This window comes from Phascolarctos cinereus, unplaced genomic scaffold (genome assembly GCF_003287225.1).
Source record: "Phascolarctos cinereus isolate Bilbo 61053 unplaced genomic scaffold, phaCin_HiC Scaffold_2;HRSCAF=192, whole genome shotgun sequence".
NCBI classification, from domain to species: domain Eukaryota; kingdom Metazoa; phylum Chordata; class Mammalia; order Diprotodontia; family Phascolarctidae; genus Phascolarctos; species Phascolarctos cinereus.
Genome location: NW_027555625.1, coordinates 4,701,222 through 4,721,509, shown reverse-complemented (window position 1 = coordinate 4,721,509; position 20,288 = coordinate 4,701,222). Strand labels below are relative to the sequence as shown.

The 20,288-nt window shown below is 42.2% G+C and overlaps 1 protein-coding gene across 4 annotated transcripts in view; it reads right to left on the bottom strand.

Annotated features, from left to right (window-relative positions):
* Positions 1-19,041, bottom strand: part of NT5C1B (5'-nucleotidase, cytosolic IB) — a 53,154-nt gene extending 34,113 nt beyond the window's left edge. For all 4 annotated transcript variants that reach the window (XM_020967449.2, XM_078149220.1, XM_020967451.2 and 1 more), the window contains exon 1: positions 18,925-19,041. In XM_020967449.2, coding sequence (XP_020823108.1) covers positions 18,925-18,957 — 33 coding nt within the window. In that variant the 5' untranslated portion in view covers positions 18,958-19,041. The remainder of the gene's footprint in view (positions 1-18,924) is intronic.
* Positions 19,042-20,288: the final 1,247 nt, after the last annotated feature.

Genomic DNA, 20,288 nt, shown 5'->3' with positions numbered 1-20,288 from the left:
GAAGAAAAAGAAATTGAAGGCATTAGAATAGGCAAAGAAGAAACAAAGCTATCACTCTTTGCAGATGACATGATGATATACTTAGAGAATCCTAGAGAATCAAGTAAAAAACTACTTGAAATAATAAACAACTTTAGCAAAGTTGCAGGCTATAAAATAAACCCACATAAATCATCAGCATTTCTATATATTACCAACAAAGCCCAACAGCAAGAGATAGAAAGAGAAATCCCATTTAAACTTACTGTAGACATTATAAAATATTTAGGAGTCTACCTCCCGAAACAAACCCAGGAACTCTATGAACACAATTACAAAACACTTTTCACACAAATAAAATCAGATCTAAATAATTGGAAAAACATCAGTTGCTCATGGGTAGCCGAGCTAATATAATAAAAATGACAATCCTACCTAAGCTAATTTACTTATTCAGTGCCATACCAATCAAATTACCAGAAATTATTTTATAGAGTTAGGAAAAATAATAACAAGATTGATTTGGAAAAACAAATGTTCCAGAATATCAAAGGAACTAATGAAAAGAAATGCAGGGGAAGGTGGCCTAGCAATTCCAGATCTTAAATTGTATTATAAAGCAGCAATCATCAAAACTGCTTGGTACTGGCTAAGAAATAGGGAGGTGGATCAGTGGAATAGGTTAAATATGCAAGACACAGTAGTCAATGACTATAGTAATCTATTATTTGATAAACCCAAAGACCCCAGCTTCTGGGATAAGAACCCACTCTTTGAAAAAAACTGCTGGGAAAACTGGAAAAGAGTATGGCAGAAACTAGGCATAGACCCAAATCTCACACCGTATCTCAAAATAAAGTCAAAATGGGTTCATGACTTAGATATAAAGGCTGGTACCACAAGTAAACTGGGAGAACAAGGAATAGTTTGCCTATCAGATCTATGGAGAACAGAAGAATTCATGACCAAACAGGAGATAGAGAACATTATGAAAAGCAAAATGGATAATTTTGATTACATTAAATTGAAAAGTTTTTGCACAAACAAAGCCAATGCAACTAAGATTAGAAGGAAGGTAGAAAATTGGGAAAGAATTTTTACAACCAGTCTCTCTGATAAAGGCCTCATTTCTAAAATATATAGAGAATTAAGACAAATTTATAAGAACACAAGCCATTCCCCAATTGATAAATGGTCAAAGGATATGAACAGACAGTTCTCAGATGAAGAAATTAAAGCCATCTATAGTCATATGAAAAAATGCTCTAAATCATTATTGATTAGAGAAATGCAAATCAAAACAACTCTGAGGTACCACATCACACCTATCAGATTGGCCAACATGACAAAACAGGAAAATGATAAATGTTGGAGAAGATGTGGGAAAATTGGAACACTAATACATTGTTGGTGGAGTTGTGAAATGATCCAACCATTTTGGAGAACAATTTGGAACTATGCCCAAAGGGCTACAAAAATGTGCATACCCTTTGATCCAGCAATAGCACTTCTAGGGCTATATCCCAAAGAGATCAAACAAATGGGAAAAGGACCCACATGTACAAAAATATTCATAGCAGCTCTTTTTGTGGTGGCAAAGAATTGGAAATTGAGAGGATGCCCATCAATTGGGGAATGGCTGAGCAAGTTGTGGTATATGAATGTGATGGAATACTGTTGTGCTATAAGAAATGATGAACAGGCTGACTTCAGAAAAACCTGGAAAGACTTATATGGTCTGATGCTGAGTGAAGTGAGCAGAACCAAGAGGACTTTGTACACAATAACAACCACATTATGCGATAACTAATATTGTTAAACTGAACCCTTCTCAGCATTACAAGGATCTAAGACATTTCCAGAGGCCTCGGGGATGGAAAATGCAGTCCACACCCAAAGAATGAACTATCAAAGTTGAATTGTTATCACTTATTTTTACCTCCTGTTGAGTTTTGTTTCATCTTTCTGATGGTTCCTCTTATTGGTTTTAATTTTTACTTACAACTTCACTAATGTGAAAATATTTTTAATGGGTATGTAAATATAAAGCCTATATCAGATTGTGCACCGTGTTGGGGAGGGTGGGGGGGAGGAAGAGGGAGAAAAATTTTCAACTCAAAAGCATATGGAAATGATTGTTAATAAATCAAAATAAAATTAAAATTAAAAAAAAATAAAAAGGAGAAGAGAGAGAAGGGGAAGAAGAAAAGCAAGAGCAGAAGAAGGGGACTGGTGGCAGTTGCTTCCCTGCTTGGGGATTTAGGAGCAGTGACTTGTCTCCTGACCATAGCAGTGGTGAGGTCTGCCATCTTGTTGGATTAAAGCAGATGACTCCGTCCATTAAAATGTAAGCTCCCTGAGGTCAGAGTTGATGTCCCTTTTGTACGCACTTCCCCAGCTGCTCACACTGTCTTCACCGTAAAGCAGGAACTTACTGAGTGCACATGGATTACTTGCACCTCCTTTTGGTGATTCTCAAGTCACAAATTACAGAGCTTGAAGGAATCCAGACAAGCGCTGTCAACTATCACAATGGGTTTGAAAACCCTCAGACATCAGTGATGCTCTCAACATTATTGCCCTTTGAAAGCGAAGGATGGAGAAGAGAAGAGATTTGGGAACCAATCCACCCACAAGCTTTTATGAAGCACCTCCTTGGTACCAGGTCCAAGTGCTCAGGGCCAAGGATGCAAGGACAAAAGAAGGTGCCTCCATCAGAGAGAAGAAAGGAAGGACGTAGATGATGAAGCTCATGATTCAGATAATGCAATGTGGGTCAATACAAGGTGCTTTAAGAGGAAGAGTGAAAACTAAAGGTTTGGATGGGACTCAGAAAAGGCATCAGGTAAAAGGCAGAGCTTCAATTAAATGCTAAATCGGTTGCTCAGTAAACATTTAGTAGGTGCCTACAGTGTTAGTTAACAGGCAATTATGAAATACTTAGTATGTGCCAGACACTGGGCTAAGATTTAGGCATAGAAGGAAAGGCAAAAGACATCTCCTACCCTTGAGAAGTTCATGATGGGAGAGGCAGCATGCAAACACTTAGGGACAAGAAAGCTTTTTGTAGGAAATAAATAACAGATGGAAGGCATTAGAATTTTAAAAAATATATTTATTTAATGTTTTGGTTTTTTCCCCAATTACATGTAAAAACAATTTTAACATGATTTAAAAAAATTTCCAAGCAGATAATTCCCTCCTTTTCTCCTCTCACCCCTCATTGAGAAGGCAACTGATTTGACATAAGTTATACATGTGTGGTTATGCAAAACATGTTTCCATGTTAGTCATGTTGAAAAAGAAAACATATGCCCCCCCCCAAAAAAAAGAAAAAGAAAGTTGAGAAAACGTATGCTTTGATCTGCATTAGGACTCTATCATTTCTTTCTCTGGAGGTGGATAATGTTTTTCATCATAAGTCTTTAAGAATTGTCTGGTCATTGTATTGCTGAAAATAGCTAAGTCATTCACAGTTGAACATCATGCAGTATTGCTGTATGATGCAGTGTACAATGTTTTCCTGGTTCTGCTCATTTCTCTTTGCCTCAATTCATATAAGTCTTTCCAGGTTTTTCTGAGAGCATCCTGCTCATCATTTCTATAGTACAATAGTGTCATATCACAATCACATATCACAACTTGTTTAGATATTCCCCAATTGATGGGTATCCCCTCAGTTTTCAATTCTTTAGCATCATAAAAAGAGTGGCTATGAAGATTTTTGTACATATAGGTCCTTTCCTCTTTTCTTTGATCTCTTTGAGATACAGACCTAATAGTGGTATTTCTAGATCAAAAGGGTATGCACAGTTCAACAGCCCTTTGGGCATAGTTCCAAGTTATTTTACAGAGTGATTGGATCAGTTCACACCAACTAATATATCAACAGTGCTTTAGTGTCTCAATTTTCCCATATCCTCTGCAATATTTGTGATTTTCCTTTACTGTCATACCAGCTTTTCTGATAGGCATGGAGTAGTACCTCAGAGTTGTTTTAATTTGCATTTCTCTAGTAGTGATTTAGAGCATTTTTATATGACTATAGATAGTTTTTATTACTGTATCCAAAAACTACTTGTTTATATTCTTTCACCATTTATCACTTGGGCAATGGCTTTTATTTTTATAAAGTTGAATCAGTTCTCTATATATTTGAGAAATTAGGTGTCTGTCAGGGAAACTTGCTGCATTTTTTTTTTCATTGAAGAAAAGAACTCCTTAAAAGTAGAGTTGTCCAGGTGGGAAAAAAAGATATACAACAGCTCACTGAAGAAAGTAATTCCTTAACAATTAGAATTGGACAAGTGGAACCTAATGATTCCATGAAACATCAAGAAACAATAAAACCAAATCAAAAGAATGAAAAAAATAGAAGAAAATGTAAAATATCTCATTGGAAAAACAATCAACTTGGAAAATAAATTAAGAAGAGATCATTTAAGATCATTAGACTACCAGAAAGTTATGATAAAAAGAAAATCCTAGACATCATCTTTAAAGAAATTATCATGGAAAATTGTGCTGATATTCTAGAACCAGAGGGTAAAATAGAAATTGAAAGAATCCACTGATCACTTCCTGAAAGAGATCCCAAAATGAAAACTCTCAGGAATAGTATAGCCAAATTCCTGAGCTCGCAGGCCAAGAAGAAAATACTGCAAACAGGCAGAAAGAATTAATTCAAATATCATGGAGACACACTTAGGGTCATAGAAGATTTAGTAGCTTCTGCATTTTTCTTTGAGGCTTTTGATATAGTGGTTTTGATGTTATTGTCTTCTTCAGAGTTCGTGTTTTGATTTACCCTGTCGCTACGGTAATTTTATATACTCAGATTCTGCTCCTTCTTATTGTTTGCTCATTTTTCCAGACTCTTTCTAGACTTTTAACTTTATGTTAAAGTTAAGCTCTGCTCCTGGGTGGGGAGGGCAGGAAGGGGCATTGTCCCAGGTGTTAGAATTTTTGTGGAACTGTTTGTAGAGCTAGTTATGTGGGGTCTGTAAATTTTCGGTTCTTCCAGATCAGTTTTCAGGTTTTGGATCTAAGGAGAGATGTGGTCACTGCTCTCCAGGCATGTGCTCTGGCCTGTGAGTGGTTATGTGCACTCTTTTCTGTCTTGAAACTGTAATCTGGGTCCCTGCTCCCCTGTAGCTGCAATGTGTGGCATGTTAGTGCTCCTCCTCACACTGGGATTGTAACCCAGCACTGTGATTCAGATCCACATATGGGTAATGCAACAAAGTCTTGCTCCCAGTGCCTGAAAAGGGACTTTTGTAATCTCCTTCTGACCAGTTGTTAGATGCCCTTCCCACCTGTGGCTGGAGAACTCTGGCAGCCACTGCCAATTCCGTCATCCCAAAGGCTGGCTGCTGGCTAGCTGAGGTGTTGACTGTGCTGGACTGAGCTTCACTCTCACCCCAGTGCAACTGACCTTTCTTCTTGACCTTCTAATCTGTCTTGGGCTGGAAAATTGTTTCACCCTATCCTTTTATGGGTTATACTGCTCCAGAATTTGTTTTGAGGTATTGTTTAAAATTGCTGGGGTAGCGGGGCAGAGCCAAGATGGCAGAGTAAAAGCAGTGACTTACTTGAGCTCTCCCCCAAACCCTTCTGAATACCTATAAAAATAGCTCTGAACAAATTCTAAAGCAGCAGAACCCACAAAAAGATAGAGTGAAACAAATTTCTAGCACAAGAAAACCTGGATGGGTGATCTGAAAGGTATATTGCACCGGGCTGGGAGAGGAACCCAGTTCGGCGTGGGCGCAGAGGCCACAGTGAACCTGGAGTAGCCCTCAGAGGACTGAATCACAGGCAGCTGTGTCAGTTTCTCAACCTTTCAACCCATGAACTCTAAAGACAACTTAGAAGGTCAATAGGAAAAGTCTGTGTCTGCAGTGAGAGAGAAGTGTGGGGTCCCAGCCCCATTCCCGGAAGCTCAGCTCCAGGGCAGTGGCTGCCTCCTGAGCTTCCAGCCCACAGACTGAGGGGGAATCTAGTGGCTGATTACAGGGAGATTACAGGGATCTTTTTTACTGGTGCAGGATTCTCTTGCTTTGCTCATGCTTGGATCTGGGTCCTAGTTCTAGGTGGTGGTCTTGGGGCAAGGAGGAGTGGTGGCATCGTGGAGCTTGTAGTGGCTGCAGAGAGATAATCCCCCTCACAGTTCTAAGACAGAAAAGAGTGCTTGTAATCACTCATATACCAGAAGCAGGAAAGGACTAAACATCTTGCCCTTGATCATAGTACCTTGGAAGAACTGAAAATTTTCGGGTCCCTAGAAGTAGCTCTGAAAAACAGCTGCACAAAACCCCTGAAGCTTGGGACAGCACATTCTTCACACTGGAAGCAGACTCCTACCTTAACAAAGGGTTTATAACTCAAGTAATTGGCTGGGATCATGAGCAAGCAGCGCAAAAAGAGTCAGACTATAGAATCTTACTTTGGTGACAAAGAAGATGAAAACATCTAACCAGAAGAATTCAACACAGTCAAAGCTCCTACATCCAAAGCCTCCAAGTAAAATATACATTGGTCCCAGGCCATGGAAGAGGTCAAAAAGGATTTTGAGAAGCAAGTAAGAGAATTAGAGGAAAAACTGAGAGTGATATAAGAAAATCATGAAAAACAAGTCAACAGTTTGCTAAAGGAGACCCCCAAAAATACTGAAGAAAATAACACCTTAAAAAATGGCCTAACCCAAATGGCAAAAGAGGTCCAAAAAGCCAATGAGGAGAATGCCTTAAAAAGCAAAATTGGCCAAATGGAAAAGGAAATCCAAAAGCTTACTTAAGAAAATACTTCCTTAAAAATTAGAATGGAGAATTTGGAAGCCAATGACTTTATGAGAAATCAATACATTGTAAAACAAATTCAAAAGAATGAAAAAATAGAAAACAATGTGAAATATCTCAATGGAAAAACAACTGACCTGGGAAAAGATCCAGGAGAGACAATTTATAAATTATTGGACTATCTGAAAGCTATGATCAGAAAAAGAGCCTAGACATCATCTTTCAAGACATTATCAAGGAAAACTGCCCTGAGATATTAGAACCAGAGGGCAAAATAGAAATTGAAAGAATCCACTCATCACCTCTTGAAAGAGATCCCCAAAGGAAAACTCATAGGAATATTGCAGCCAAATTCTAGGTTTCCAGGTCAAGGAAAAATATTGCAAGCAGCCAGAAAGAAACAATTCAAGTATTGTGGAAACATAATCAGGATAACACAAGATTTATCAGCTTCTAACATTAAGTGACTACAGGGCTTGTTATATAATATTCTGGAGGGCAAAGGAGATAGGATTACAACCAAGAATCACCTACCAAGCAAAATTGAGCATAATTCTTCAGGGAAGAAACTGGACATTCAGTGAAATAGAGGACTTTGAAGCATCCTTGATGAAAAGACCAGAGCTGAATAGAAAATTTGACTTTCAGAAACAAGACTCAAGAGAAACATGAAGAGGTAAACAGAAAAGAGAAATCATAAGAGACTTATTAAGGTTGAACTGTTTACATTCTGCATGGAAAGATATTTGTAACTCGTGAGTCCTTTGTCAATTTTAGAGTAGTTGGAGGGAAAAAATTATATGTAGATAGATAGATAGATAGATAGATAGATAGATAGATAGATAGATAGATAAATAGATGGCACAGGGTGAGTTGAAGATGAAGGGGTGATATCTGGAGAATAAAATTAAGGGGTGAGAGAGGATTATGCTGGGCAAAGGAGAAAGAGAGAGGTAGAATGGGGTAAATTATCTCACATAAAACAGAGAAGAAAAGGCTTTTACAGTAGAGGGGAAATGAGGGAAGGTGAGAGGGAATGAATGAATCTTATTCTCATTGGATTTGGCTTAAGGAGAGAATAACATACACACTCAATTGAGTATGGAAATCTATCTTACCCTACAGAAAATGGGGGGGGGGACAAGAGAGGAAGAGGATGATAGAGGGGAGGGAGATTGGGGGAGGGGGTAATCAGAAGCAAACATTTCTAAGGAGGGACAGGGTCAAAAGAGAGAATAGAATAAATGGTGGATGGGGGATAGGGTGAAGGGAAATATACTTAGTTTTTCACAACATGACTACTGTGGAAGTGTTTTGCATGACTACACATCTATAACCTGTATCAAGTTGCTTGCCTTCTCAATGAAGGTGGGTGGGGAGGGAGGAAGGGAGAAAATTTGGAAACCCAAATTTTACAAGCAAAGTTAAAAAAATTGTTTTCACATGGAACTGAGAAATAAGATATACAGGAAATGGGGTATAGAAATCTATCCTGCCCTACAGGAAAATTGAAGGGGAAGGGGGGAAGAGATAGAAGGGAGGGAAGATTAGGGGTATTCAGAATGCATGCTATCTTGGGGTGGAGGGAGGGATGAGATGGGGAGAAAATTTGGAACTCAAAATCTTGTGGAAGTGAATGTTGAAAACTAAAAATAAATAAATTTTTTAAAATAAAATTGCTTGGAGGGGAATTTGGGAAAGCTCATGAGAGTCCTTGCCTTTTTTCTACCTTCTTGGAAGATATTAGAATTAAGGTGGATAGGGAAAGGATTTCTGTAGAAGGTGGTGTTTTAACTGGACATTCAGGGAATTCAGGAGGCAGACATGAGGAGGGAGAGAATTCTAGGACTAGAGGACAACCAAAGAAAATTCCCAGCCAGGAGATGTAGTGTCTCATCCAGGGAACAGAATAGAGGCTAGTTTAGTGGATCACACATTATTTAAAGGGGTTTAAGGTGAAAGAAGAGTGGAAATTTTAGTTCCAGAGTAAAGTAGAGTGCTTGTAGTCACAAGCAACAGCCCTGGTTAAGAACCAGGGCACAGACCAGAAAAGCAGTGATTACACTTTGTCTGAGATCACACCACCTTGAAAAGAAGAAAACCTTCTAATACCCCAGAATTAGCTCTGAAAAAAAGCATCGTTGAAAAGCCTGAAGCTTGGGATGGTGCTGTACCCCTCCACTTAGGTGAGCAGAGTCCAACCTTAATGTAAAGGTCAAAGTCAAGATATAGGCTGGAAAAATCAGCAAATAATAACAACAAAAAATAACCTGATCATAAAAAAGTTAATGTGATTATGGGGAAGATTGAGACAGAAACTCAGAAGAAGGTATCAGTGGAAAACAGCTACAAACAAAGCCTCAAAGAAAAATGAAAATTGTACAAAAACCCAACAGGAATTTGTGGAAGAGCTATTGAAAGAGCATACACACACACACACACGCACACACAATTTTTAAAAATTAAATAAGACTGATAGAGTAAAATTTGGAAAAAAGAGAAAATAAGAAAATTACAAAATAACAAGTAACAGCTTGGTAAAAGCGACTAGGTTGGCACAGTGGATAGAGTCCCAGGCCTAGAGTCAGGAAGACGCACCTTTGTAAGTTCAAATCCAACCTCAGACACTTTCTAGGTGTGTGACCCTGAGCAAATCACTTAACCCTGTTTGCCTTAGTTTCTTTACCTGTAAAATGAGCAGGAGAAGGAAATCAAACCATTCCATTATCTTTGCCAAGAAAATCCCAAATGTAGTCAGGAAGAGTCAGACGTGATTGAACAACAACAACAACAAAAGAGGCACAAAAATACTGAAGAAAATAATGCATTAAAACAAAATTGGCAAGGGCAGCTAGGTGGCTCAGTGGATAGAGCACCGCCTTGAAGTCAGGAGGACCTGAGTTCAAATCTGGCCTCAGACCAAACACTTGACATTTACTAGCTGTGTGACCCTGGGCAAGTCACTTAACTCCAATTTCCTAAAAAAAAAAATGGCTAAATGATAAATGATGTATAGAACTCCACTGCTAAAAATAATTCCTTTAAAAGTAGAATTGGCCAAAAGGAAAAAGAGGTACAAAGGTTTATGAATGGAAATAATTTCTTAACAATAAGAATTGGACAAGTGGAAGCTAATGATTCCATCAGTTATCAAGAAAAAAAATAAAACAAAGTTAAAAAATTTTGAAGAAAACATGAAATATTCCTTCAGAGAAACAACTAACCTGGAAAATAAATTGAGGAGAGATAATTTAAGAATTGTGGACTACCTATGAAAAACTATGATAAAAAAGAACCTAGACATCATGTTTCAGGAAATTATAAACTGTCCTGATATCTTAGAACCAGAGGGTAAAATGGAAATTGAAAGAATCTACCTAATGGAATCCTAAAGCTTCCCCTAGCCCCAGTGTTCTAACTTCCTTATGGGCCACACTGAATAGTATGTGATGTAAATATTTTAACTAGTTAGCCTACTGCCCCTAGTTAGCTACTGCCCCCAGATCCAATCCACACATTTGAACAGGTGTGTTCTTGTATGCAACCACAATCACATCATCCATTTAGCCCAATACAAGGACCATAATACCTAACTACCCATCTTGACCAGACAGGACCACAATAGCTAGCCAATCAAAGTGCAGCACAATGAGGATGTTTGATTACTGAACCATAAAAGGGACCCCTTCCCATTATCTAATCCCTTAACAAATTCCCCCTTCCTTTTTAACGTTCATACTTTCTGTTGTGTAATCAGCATCATCACACTATAAATTTGCCTGTATTGTCTGACTAAGCTGTTGGTTCCTCTTGGAACAGAGCCCACTTCATGAGAAGTGTCCATCTCAATAAATACTTATACTTAGATTAGAGGTGGTCTGACTCTGAATTCTTTGAAACAGTTTTGCCACAACACATCATAAAACTGCAACACATCTATCATCTCCTGAAAGAGATCTAAAATGAAAGCACCAAACAACATTCCAGAATACCCAGTTCAAAGAGAAAATACTTTATATAGCCAGAAAGAAACCATCAAAATACTATGAAGCCACAGTCAGGATCACACAAGATTTAGTAGCTACTATGTTATAGGAGCAGAGGGCTTGGAATATAATATTCTAGAGGGCTAGGGAGCTAGGATTACAACCAAGCAAAATTGGATATAATGCTTCAAGGGGGAAAGTGAATGTTCAATGAAATACAGGACTTTCAAGTATTCCTGGTGAAAAGACCAGAGCTAAATAGAAAATTTGACTATCAAATACAAGACTCAAAAGAAGCATTAAAAGGTAAACATGAAAAACATGGAAAACAAAACAAGCAGGGATAGCAATCATGATCTCAGACAAAGCAAAAGTAAAAGTAGACCTTAATTAAAAGATATAAAAGCAGGGAAACTACATTTCTTCTGCCTGTTGTAGCTAAAAACCTCAAAAATCTACATCCGCAATAGGTATCTCTATTCTCCCTCCTCTTACTCTCTTCTTAACCCATTGCAATCTGGCTTCTCACCTCACCATTCACCAAAACTGCTCTCTCCAAAGTTAGCAGTGATTTCTTAGTTGCCAAATCTGCCGGTCTTTTCTCAGTTCTCATTCTCCTTAATCTCTCTGCAGCCTTGGATACCATTGATCTTTCTCTCCTCCTTTGTAATCTCTTCTGTCTAGGTTTTTCCCGGTTCTCCTCCTCTCTCTGACTTTTCTTTCTCTGTCTCCTTTGCTGGATCCCCCTCTGGATCACATCCTCTAAACATAGGTGTTCCTCAGCGTTTTACCTGGGCCCTTTTTCTCTTTTCCCTCTATCCTACTTAACTTGGTGATCTCAGCAGCTCCCATGGATTTAATTACCATCTCTAAGCTGATGATTCTCAAATCTACCTTCCCTGTCCCAGTTTCTCCACTGACCTCTCCAATCTCAGATCTCCAATTGCCTTTCAAACGCTTCAAACTGGATGGTCAGTAGACATCTGAAGCTCAATATTTCCAAAGTAGAACTCATAATCTTTCCCCTAAATCCTCCCCCTCCCCTAGCTTCCCTGTTATTGACAAAGGCATCCCCATCCTATGAGTCTCTCAGGCTCTCAGTCTCAAAATCTGGGAGTCTTCCTGGACTCTGTCTGACACCCCATATCAAAGCTGTGGGCAAGGTCTTTCAATTTTATCTCTGCAGCATATCCCTAATCTGCACCCTTCTCTCTTCTGACACTGCCCCCATGCACTTGGTGCAGGCCCTCATTCCCTCACACCTGGATTAGAAGCAATAGCTTCTAGGGATCTGCCTGCTTCACGATTCTTCTTGCTCCAGTTCATCCTCCAAGCTCTACAAGCAAAGCAGAATTGAAGTAGCTCAAAAAAGTGAGAGATGAAAAAATTTAGAGAATCCACTCCAAATGTTCACATGGACTATTTGTGCCTGACCTGTGGTAGAACATTCCAAGCTCATGTTGGTCTGATCAGCCACAGTTGGACACATTGTACCTTGACTCTAGCATAGTGATGCCATTTTGGTCCTCCTTGAGAACGAAGGACACCAACCAACCTTTCAGACACAAAAGTGATTTTCCAAAAGTGCAGCTCTGAGCACCTCCGCCACCCACTCAGTAAATTCGAGTGGCTTTCTATCACCTCTAGAATCAACTACAAAACACTGTTTAGTGTTCAAAGTCCTTTATTACTCAGCACCCCCCTCCTTTCCCAATCTTTGTAAACCTTATTTCCCTCTTTGTGCTCTTTGATCCAGTAACACCAGCCTCCTTCCTAGCTGATCCATGAACAAAACATTCCATATCTCATCTCTGGGCATTTTCTCTGGTTGTCCCCCCAGCCCTGGAATGCTCTTCCTCCTCCACTTCGACTACTAACCTTTCGGCCTTCCTTTAACTTTCAAGTAAAACCCCACCTTCTACAGGAAGTCTTTCCCAACCCCTCTTAATTGCAGTGCTTTCCCTAATTATTTTTTTTCCTGTATATAGCTTGCTTTGTATAGATTTGTTTGCACACTGTCTCCCCCATTAGATTGTAAGCTCTTTGAGGGAAGGAACTGTGTTCTGCCTCAATTTGTATCCCCAGCACTTAGCACAGTGTCTGACATATAGTAGGCATTTAATAAATGCATATCGGTTGATTTGTTAAAGATCCACTGTGACGATCAGGAGATGATGGAGAACAGGAAAAGCAGAAAGAAGAATCTGGGGTAAAAAAAAATGGCTTTGCAGATAGCAGGTAGAAGAGGTGTGATTTGGTATCAGGACATTTGAAAAAGGTGATATGGCCTGCCCTTTCCTTATGAGTTGCTCAGTTAAGATGGCGCCAAGAAAGTGACAGAATCTTCAGCTCCTGGAAGAAAAGCATGCCGTTCAGAAATAAGGAGGTGATTTTGCACCATGCTGTGCCTTGATTTGACCACTTTGGGAGCATCGTCTTGGGTTCTGGGCCCTGTACAGTCCATTGATGTTGGTGTGCTTGCTGCTTCTAACGTACAACCCTTAGTCATCCGTCTCCAGCCTTTACTCTCACTCTTTCCCAGCCTTAGAACACTCCCCCTCCTCACACCTGACTCTTGGAACCTCTAGAACCACTGTCTACACGAAACCTTTGTAGATCCCACTCATGCCAGGGTCTCACTCCAGGTAACTCTATTTCTCTATGTATTTATTCTCTCTATGCTTCCGTACATCCATGGTGTCTCCCATCAGGGTGGATTGGCTCCCTTTGGCCTTTGAATCCCCAGCACTTAGTCCAGGGCCTGGTACATGGTAGCATCTTTATAAGTCCCTGTGGACTGATAAATTGAATTATCCAGAGGAGCACATTCTGGTAGTGAAGGTCCTGATGGCCATTCCATATGATGATTAGTTGAAAGAAGAAAGAGAGTATGTTTAAGCTGGGAACAGGAGACTTGGGGGAGGGGAAAGGAGTGTGTGTGAATACAAGAGCTGCCTATAAGGTTTTGAAAGGTTCTCAATGGAATGTGTGATTGGACTTGTTCTGTTTGGCCTCAGAGGTTAGACCCAGGAGCAAGGGAATGAAAATGGCAGAAAGAATAGACTTGATTCAGAAGAAAAGAGAATAATTAGAATCATACCAAAGGGAATGGGCTTTCCGAGGCTGGAGATTGCCACTCAGAGACTGGCCGACCATCTCTCCTGGGCTCTCTCGTCACAATTCTTTGGGGCTTTGGGCAGTATTTGACAACCATCAAGCATCCCCACAACTCCCAGATGTTAGCATCTCTGAATAACAGCGGATGGCATTTGTGCATTACTTTAAGGTTTTCCAAGAACCTTACAGGCTTCCCTTCTCCCCGACATGTAAAACACCCATTTTTTAGTTCATCTTCCTACTTCCTGTGGCTTTTTGGGTGCATCATATCAGAGAACAGATCCCGTTCAATGTGAACTACCTTATTTAATAATGTCTTCATCATGATACATACTGAGCAAAAGAAACAGAGATATCATTCTTTAGGAATTACATGGATGACATGACCCGAGATGGAAAAGCCTTTCCAGTAGTCATCTGTTGTAGCTCCCTGACTTCAAATGGAAGGATTTCTCATCTTACAGGTGGGGTAATTGAGATGGAGGGAGGGGAGGGGGGCCTACTTAAGATCACACATGAAAGTAGGGGGAGACCCTGATGGCTGGAACTCGGGTCTCCTGACTTCCAGGCTTATACTCTTTGCCACCACCCTCTAACCAGAGCTGGCCCCAGTTCTGTCCTTTCCCTCTCTTCACCCTCTCTTTGCGATCTCATCAAATGGGTGTTCAATGATCACGTCTATGTGGACAACTCCTAGAGCTAGATGCTGAGCTGTCTGTCATCACTTTCCTGAGCTCCAGTCAGCATCACCACCTCTCTGTTAGATGTCTCATGGGACTCTGAAAGATGGCTCATAGCTGGCTCCAACTCAGCACATCCAAAACAGAGCGTCGTATCTCCCCACCTTCCTCAGTCATGTCCAAGTTCATTTCCCTCCTTCTGTTGAGGGTGCCCCCTTTCCAGGCACCCAAGTGTGACTTGTCCTCATCCCTCCCATCCCCTTAGCCTCCATCTCATCAGTTCTACTTCCGTCACATCTCTTATACTCATCACCTTCTCTGCTCATATGACCAGCACCCTCAGCACCTCTCGCCTCAATTACTGCCATACTTTCATTGGTTTTCCAGTGTCCAGTCTCCTCACTCTTCAGTCTGCCCTCTGTCTGTGTAACAGCTGAAATAATTTCCTTAAAACCCAAGTCTGACTATGTCACTCCCCTGTCCATGGCTCTCTCTGTGCTTTAGGATAACACAGCAGCTCCTCAGGTAGTCATCTCAAGCCTGGCTCCAACCGATCTTTCTAGGCTCGCTCTGTATCATTACCTTTTAGGGCTCTACATTACAGCCAGACTGGACTGCCTGCATCCTTGCCTTGGCTGGACTGTTCATCAGCCTTCAATGGACTCTTTCCTGATCAGTACCATCTAGAATCCAGAGCAACCTTCAGTGGGAAGCATTCTGTGTCCCTTTCAGTGGTCATGTGCCCTCGCCTTCCTCCTCAAATACAAACATCACACACACAAATTATATATATATATAAAATGTATTTCTATGTGTGTATCTGTTTATCTGTGTCTCTCCTCTAGGCCCCCTTTTCTCCTGTGACAGTGCCACCACCCTGGGGCAGGCATCATCACCTCCTTCCTAGACTACTTTCATAGCCTGCTGAAGGCTCTGTCTGCCCGAGCTACCAAGGTCATTTCTTACCAAATGCCACTGGTTCCCTACTGTCTCTAGAATCAAATAGAAAATCCTGTTTGGCTTTTAAAGCCCCCCACTACCAGGCCTGTTCATCCCCACCAGCCTGCTTATTCCTTCTGCCCCCGCCGACCCTTCAGTCCAGGGATGTGGCCTCCTCCACACTCCTCACACACATCCCTTACTTCATCTCTGCTCTCTGTGCCTTTTCCCTGGCTGCACCAGAGCATCCTCTCTCCTCATCTCACAAAGTGCCCAGAACATCCTCCCTCCCCATCTCAATGCTTGAGCTTCCTAGGCTTAGCTCAAATTTCACCTTCTGCAAAAAACCTGTCTTGAGTCCTCCCACCCTCTGCTCAGTGCTCTCTCTGTTGTTTGCCTTCCCATTATGTTGTATAGATCTCGCTTAAGCACACTTGTTTACTTATCATATCCCCCATTAAACTCAGCTCCTTGAAGGCAGGACCCAGTTCTTGCCTTTCTCAGTTTCTCCAGGGTTGGCACATCCTAAGTGCTGATTCTGCGCTATGGAGTGCTGTTATCTCCACCTAGTGAACTCTGCAGCCTGAAGGTAGAAAGTGGCTTCTGTTTTGCCACCATAGGGTCAGGAAGGAGTAAGGACTTTCAAAATGGTTGTTAGACTGAATTTAAGGAAAGAGGCCAAGGAAATCAGGCACAGAGGACTGGAGCCCTCTTCTCCTTGGAGCACCGGGGACAAGGACAGCTGCCAGCAGCTTCAGGGGCAGGAGCTGGAGCATTTGTCTTTGAAAGCCTTCAAAGGGAGCAGGGCTCCATGGGAGGGGACGCCTTCAAGATCACCAGATGTTTCCTGTCATTCCTGATCATCTCCACTTAGCAGATCTTTCCCCTATCACCTGTCTGGAGCCCTGTTATTTGCATATTTTGTCTTCTCCCCTGTTAGTCTGTGAGCTCCTCGAAGGCAGGGGCCGCCTTCTCCCATTTCATGTATCCCCAGCACTGAGAATGTTTCCTGAATACAGTAGGTACCTAGAAATGCTTGCTAATTTGATGTATAAATAGTAATAAGCTTTTTTTCTTTACTGATGAGAATTACCTGGTAAATGAGGAAAGAAAGCAGCTGTTTGCCTATCGCTTTCAACCAGTCTACGTGGTCACACAGGACTGGCTCCATTAGCGTTTCTATGAAGAAGAGTCTCATCAGAGAAAGTCTTGTCAGCAGAACATTGTCCTGCTTTGGGTTGGGCCTGGGCTGGGGTAGGGGGAAGGAGTTAGCTGGTAAAAAGGAGAACATCTGTTCTGGCAAACCGAGTTGTTGGTCTGGGGCTTCTCTTTGCCGCCCCCACTAGGGGAGCTGCTCTCTGCTCACGAGAAGGGAAGGTCCCTTGGTCAAAGTCTGCCTAACCCAAATGTAAGCAGAAGTTAAGAATGCCCGACAGGCACTAGGCAGCCCTGCTTACCGTTATATTCACCTGTCCTCTGTGGATGTTGATGCATCTAGGGGGTTGGTGGGAGGCCTGAGAGGGGTGCTTAGCCTAGTTGGCAGCCTCGGTGTTTTCTCTAAGTTACAGGGTGCCTTGTGAGGATGGCCGCCCTATCCAATGTTGCACAGATCCTGCTAAAGAGTCAGGCATAAAGACCCTTTGGGATGTCTTGCTTACAGGTGGTGATTTAAATTAGAGGTGTCAAGACATGTCCACCAAACCAGATTGAAGTGTAATTGGGAAATATTTAACAAAATCAGTAAAATATGATAAAACAGATAATGTTAATAGGTGGTTTTCTAAGTTGAAATACACTGGCAGGGATGATCATGCATGGTTTAGAGGACCTTGTTTCTATTTTGAGTTTCACACTACTGACTTCACTGAGACTGGCCTATCCTGATCAGTCTCAGGGATAAGCCCCCAATGTGATTTCTTCTCCCCTTCACTCTCAAATGCTGTGTGATGCACATATACTGCACTGCTTGGGGTGGGATATTGCATGAACAGTGACCACTGGGCTCCAAGTCTATGTCTGGTCAGATACAGCCTGTTGCCCACAGAGAATTTCATCTTGAAGAATTAAGACAAGCATCTAAACTATTAAAGAAAAAGTGATTTCTTTTTTTGAGGGGGAAGAGGAAGGGAAGGAGAGGTTGAATGATTTGGATATTGACTCAATTTGAAATTTGCTTCTTCTATACAATTTAATTATCTGAGTATTTATTGAGTGCCCATCCTTGTACTAGGTACTCTTGGGGATGCATGGAGTAGGAGTGGGCCCTGCCTGAAAGGATGTCACAATCTGATTGAAGAAATGAGCTGAACCCGTGACAAGCACCTGGAAATACCAGCTCCTCTGATGTGTAAATACCCAGACCAAAAATCTTTTCATTCTTGGGCTCTCACCCTGACAGCTCCAGCATGGAAGCTGTGCAGAGGCTTGGGCCCTAACCGCTTTCATTCCAGGGCTTCCTTTCCCTCAGTCACTGTTCCCTACCTTGGCCCTGACAGAGATCAACCTATTCAGGCATCTCTGCCTCTAGGAGTGTATTAACACTCTGGAGAATCACTTCCTCTTTGTGGTGGGCCTCAGTCTTTCTTTTTCATCAGTATAAGAAGATTACTAAAGGCCCTTTGGACCTTACCATTCTATGCTGCTATGATTCAATAATTGTGCAAGGAACAGTAACAGAGCTGTAGAAACACCCATTTAACTGGTGAGCCGGGGTCTCCTATTATCTGGGGGGAAGCAAGCCAAGATTTCTACTTGGCTTTTACTTAAGGGCTTAGCACCTGCCTGAGAGAGGCTTCTGGAAGAATGGCTAGTGAGCCAGGGTGCATAAGTAATCAGAGGAAGAGTCTGTGAGCTTCTGCACTAGTGGAGGGAGGCAGGTCTCCCAGGGCAGTAGGCAGGCCCACCCTTGGGTTGCCTGTTCCTGGGCTTCTTAGGAGAAAGCCTTGGCCTGTTTGATGCTGGACATTAAGGGCTTCTGCTGGGACTGTCCATATCACAGTAGACACTGCTCCCCTAGCACCACATCTCCCGGGGGTGTATCCAAGGCTCACTTGAACTCCAGTTCCTTGGGAAGAGGACCCCATTGGAATGTGTCTTCCCTGTGCCCCCAAGGTCCAAGCAGTTTGGGCTCCTTCTCACAAAGAAATAAGAATCCTTCCTAAGCTCACGTTTTGCCAATGGAGAATCCTTCCTCTCCAGAGACTCCATCACAGGCAGGCTCACGAGAAGTTTGGGGAGGCCTGGCATGGCTGTATATAGCTGCCTTTGTCTACACCCCGCCCCCTCCCCCTCTTCTCTCTCTTTCTCACTTCCTTCCTTTTTCCTCTCCTCCCCCTCCCTTTTCACAGCTAGCCAAGGCTAAGGCCATAACCAGGCCAGGTAGCTGCTGCTTCCTAGCCTTGGAGCCTGCCTGCTGAGGACACTCACGTTCTTCTTCTTTGAGATGCTCTCTTGACTCATCTCCTAAAGGCTGCTGATGATTTGTTTAAGTAGATGTTTGCTTCTGCCCCCACCCATTGTATATTTCTTCTCCAGCTTGATGGTATTTGGAATGCTAAGTCTGTGACATCGTGCAGGACTCCATGGCAACAAACTGCCTGTGGATGGCCCTGCATTTCCAAGTGTCTGGGCTGGGCTGTTTGGAGCAAGAGCTTTTCATCAAATTTAAGTCTATCAGTGTATGTCACAAGGATGACCAGGGAAATCCCAGTACCCTTTGAGGCTGAAGGCCTGAGGAGATGGGAAGTGCTCTCTCTCCATCCAGCAGGTCCGGCATTCCCCTGGTTACTCCCTTCATACAGAAACAATTCAATTCAATTTGAAAGACTTTTTCATTATTATTATTAAACACCTACTAGGTTCAAGGTTCTGAGGATACAGTGAGGGAGCCATGACCAAAGCCCCGCCTTCGAGAAGATTACAATGCCTTGAGGGCCGTAAGGGCTCCCATAGCTACAGCACAAGAGAGAGATTGAGATGGGTGCAAAGGAGAGGCCTGGGCGGAGGGAGGCCAGGGAGACCTAAGGAAGAGGAGGCCCTTTTACCTGGGGTGGTCACAGGGGGTGGGTGGGGGCTTCTCAGAGGAGCTGGCCTTGGGTCAGTCTTTGTAGAAGAGGGAGATGATGGGAGCCTTTCCAAGCATGGGATGAGATCTCATCAGAGGCACAGAAAGCAGAGACAAGAAAATGAGGCAAGGGGGAAGAGTGGGCTCCCCTTTGCTGAAAGCATCCAATCAGGGGCTGGATGGCTTTGCTGAGAGGATTCTTAACCAGTGCAGGTGGGACTAGGAGGTCTCTGGGGTTCCTTCTGTCTCTGAGCTCTCATGGTCGGAAAAGGTAGCTCAAAGCCAGCTTGCAAAGGGCTCTGAGGGCTGTTATGCGCTACAGTGTATACAGTCTTGTCACTGAAGTCAGGAGGACCTGAGCTCAAATCCGGCCTCAGACACTTCCTAGCTGTGTGGCCCTGGGCAAGTCCCTTTACCCTGTTTGCCTCAGTTTCCTCATCTGTAAAATGAGCTGGAGGAGGAAATGGCAAACTGCTCCAGTGTCTCTACCAAGAAAACCCCAAGTGGGGTCATGGAGAGTCAGACACAACTGAAATGATTCAACAAAAACAAAGGGTTTTGGATTTTGGAGTCATAAATGTGTGATTTGTGGGGTGCCACATAATGATTTGAGGAGTGAAATAGCATGTGTCACTTCAAGAAGCCCTCCCCAATTTCCTTGGTTCTCATTCCCACCACCCCCTCTGCCATGTATTTTTTATATTTTTGTAATATAAATTTATTTATT